Source organism: Nestor notabilis, unplaced genomic scaffold (genome assembly GCF_000696875.1).
Source record: "Nestor notabilis isolate BGI_N333 unplaced genomic scaffold, ASM69687v1 scaffold4966, whole genome shotgun sequence".
In the NCBI taxonomy this organism is placed as follows: Eukaryota; Metazoa; Chordata; class Aves; order Psittaciformes; family Psittacidae; genus Nestor; species Nestor notabilis.
The window spans coordinates 1-1,261 of NW_009932257.1; the positions used below are offsets into that span (position 1 = coordinate 1).

The following is a 1,261-nucleotide window of genomic DNA, read 5'->3' on the forward strand; positions in this document are numbered from 1 at the left end:
GAGCTGCTGGCACCCAAACCCCATGTCCCAGCATCCCAGCAACGCTCCCGGCAGCATGCCCTGCACCCCAGCATTGCGGGGGGGCAGTCACTTTGCTCTCCAGAACCTAAACAGTAAGAAAAATACGGGGATAGTCTCAGGAGCGCGGAGAGGGTTAATGCTGGGAGCGGAGTGAGGAGCACAGCTGCTGGGTTTGGGTGCCAGGGCCCGGCTGGCACTAGGACGGGAGCCAGCCTGCGGGTGCTGCTGGGGCTGAGCCCGTCTCTTCTCTTTCCAGGTCAAACTCCAGAAATCCTTGGAGCATCTTTCAAAAGAAGTGGAGGACATTAGGAAGCGTGAGTCAGCAGAAAGGATGAAGACCCAGGAGTGCAAGGCAGGTGCCTGGCTTAATTCTTAAAGTGTAAAAAATGAAAAAAGAAAGAAATGCTTTGTGAAGGGCAGTTCCCCCGAAACCATGGGGTTAAACAAACGGACAGTGGCTATTTTGTATTTGCCCTTTGTTTTACAATGTCTGCATGAGTTAGAAGCCAGGCATGAGCCACACAGTGAGCTTTGCTCCACAACAATAGGAACTGTTTTCATTAAGAAAAAGAAAAGCTGAATTAATTACTGCACCTCTGCCCAACTCCAAACCAGCTCAGGGAGAGCAGACACCAGCAAAACAGCTGCATTTCACATACCTCCAGAAGCAGGGAAGTAAAAGCAACTGCAGAAAAGGAAGCAAAACCACTGGACTGAGTTATCTAGCTCTGAGCTGGAGTTGATGATTAATCAGCTTTGGCAGAGAAAACAGGTTTCTCTAGTTTTCTGCTCAGCTCCACTGCTTTACCACAGCCTGGCCAAGCCCTGCAGTGTCCCCCTTGAGCCTGAGATGGGGCCGGGGATGGAGGTGGTGGATGAGCCATATCACTGTCCCCTGCCCACATAAACCAGGGTGTCCCTTGTGAGCAGAGGCAGGGAAGTGGCTGTGTCTATCCTGACTTATCAAACGTCTGTGACTCAGGTCCAAGAAATCCTGTGCTTGGATGGAAAAATAAATGCAGTTCAGTTTCCTTTCACTTATCTTCTGCATTCTGAGATTTCATGACTCTAGCTATCTGCCACATGTTTTCCTGGTGCTTTGGGTTTTGAGCCAATTTATAGGGCTGAGAAGAAAAACCCTAACGTACCAGCAAACCGTGCTTGTTGCTGGCTGCTCACCCTGGGCTGTAGTGAGACACCCTGGCTCCCCCTTTCCATCCCTCCCCCGCCCCTGGGCCTT

The 1,261-nt window shown here is 51.1% G+C and overlaps 1 protein-coding gene across 1 annotated transcript in view; it reads left to right on the forward strand.

Moving 5' to 3' along the window:
• Positions 1 to 277: 277 nt before the first annotated feature.
• Positions 278 to 1,261, forward strand: part of LOC104407109 (E3 ubiquitin-protein ligase TRIM39-like) — a gene marked incomplete at its 5' end in the record, with an annotated part of 3,728 nt that continues 2,744 nt past the window's right edge. The window contains one exon of the mRNA XM_010016294.1: positions 278 to 373. Coding sequence (XP_010014596.1) covers positions 278 to 373 — 96 coding nt within the window. The remainder of the gene's footprint in view (positions 374 to 1,261) is intronic.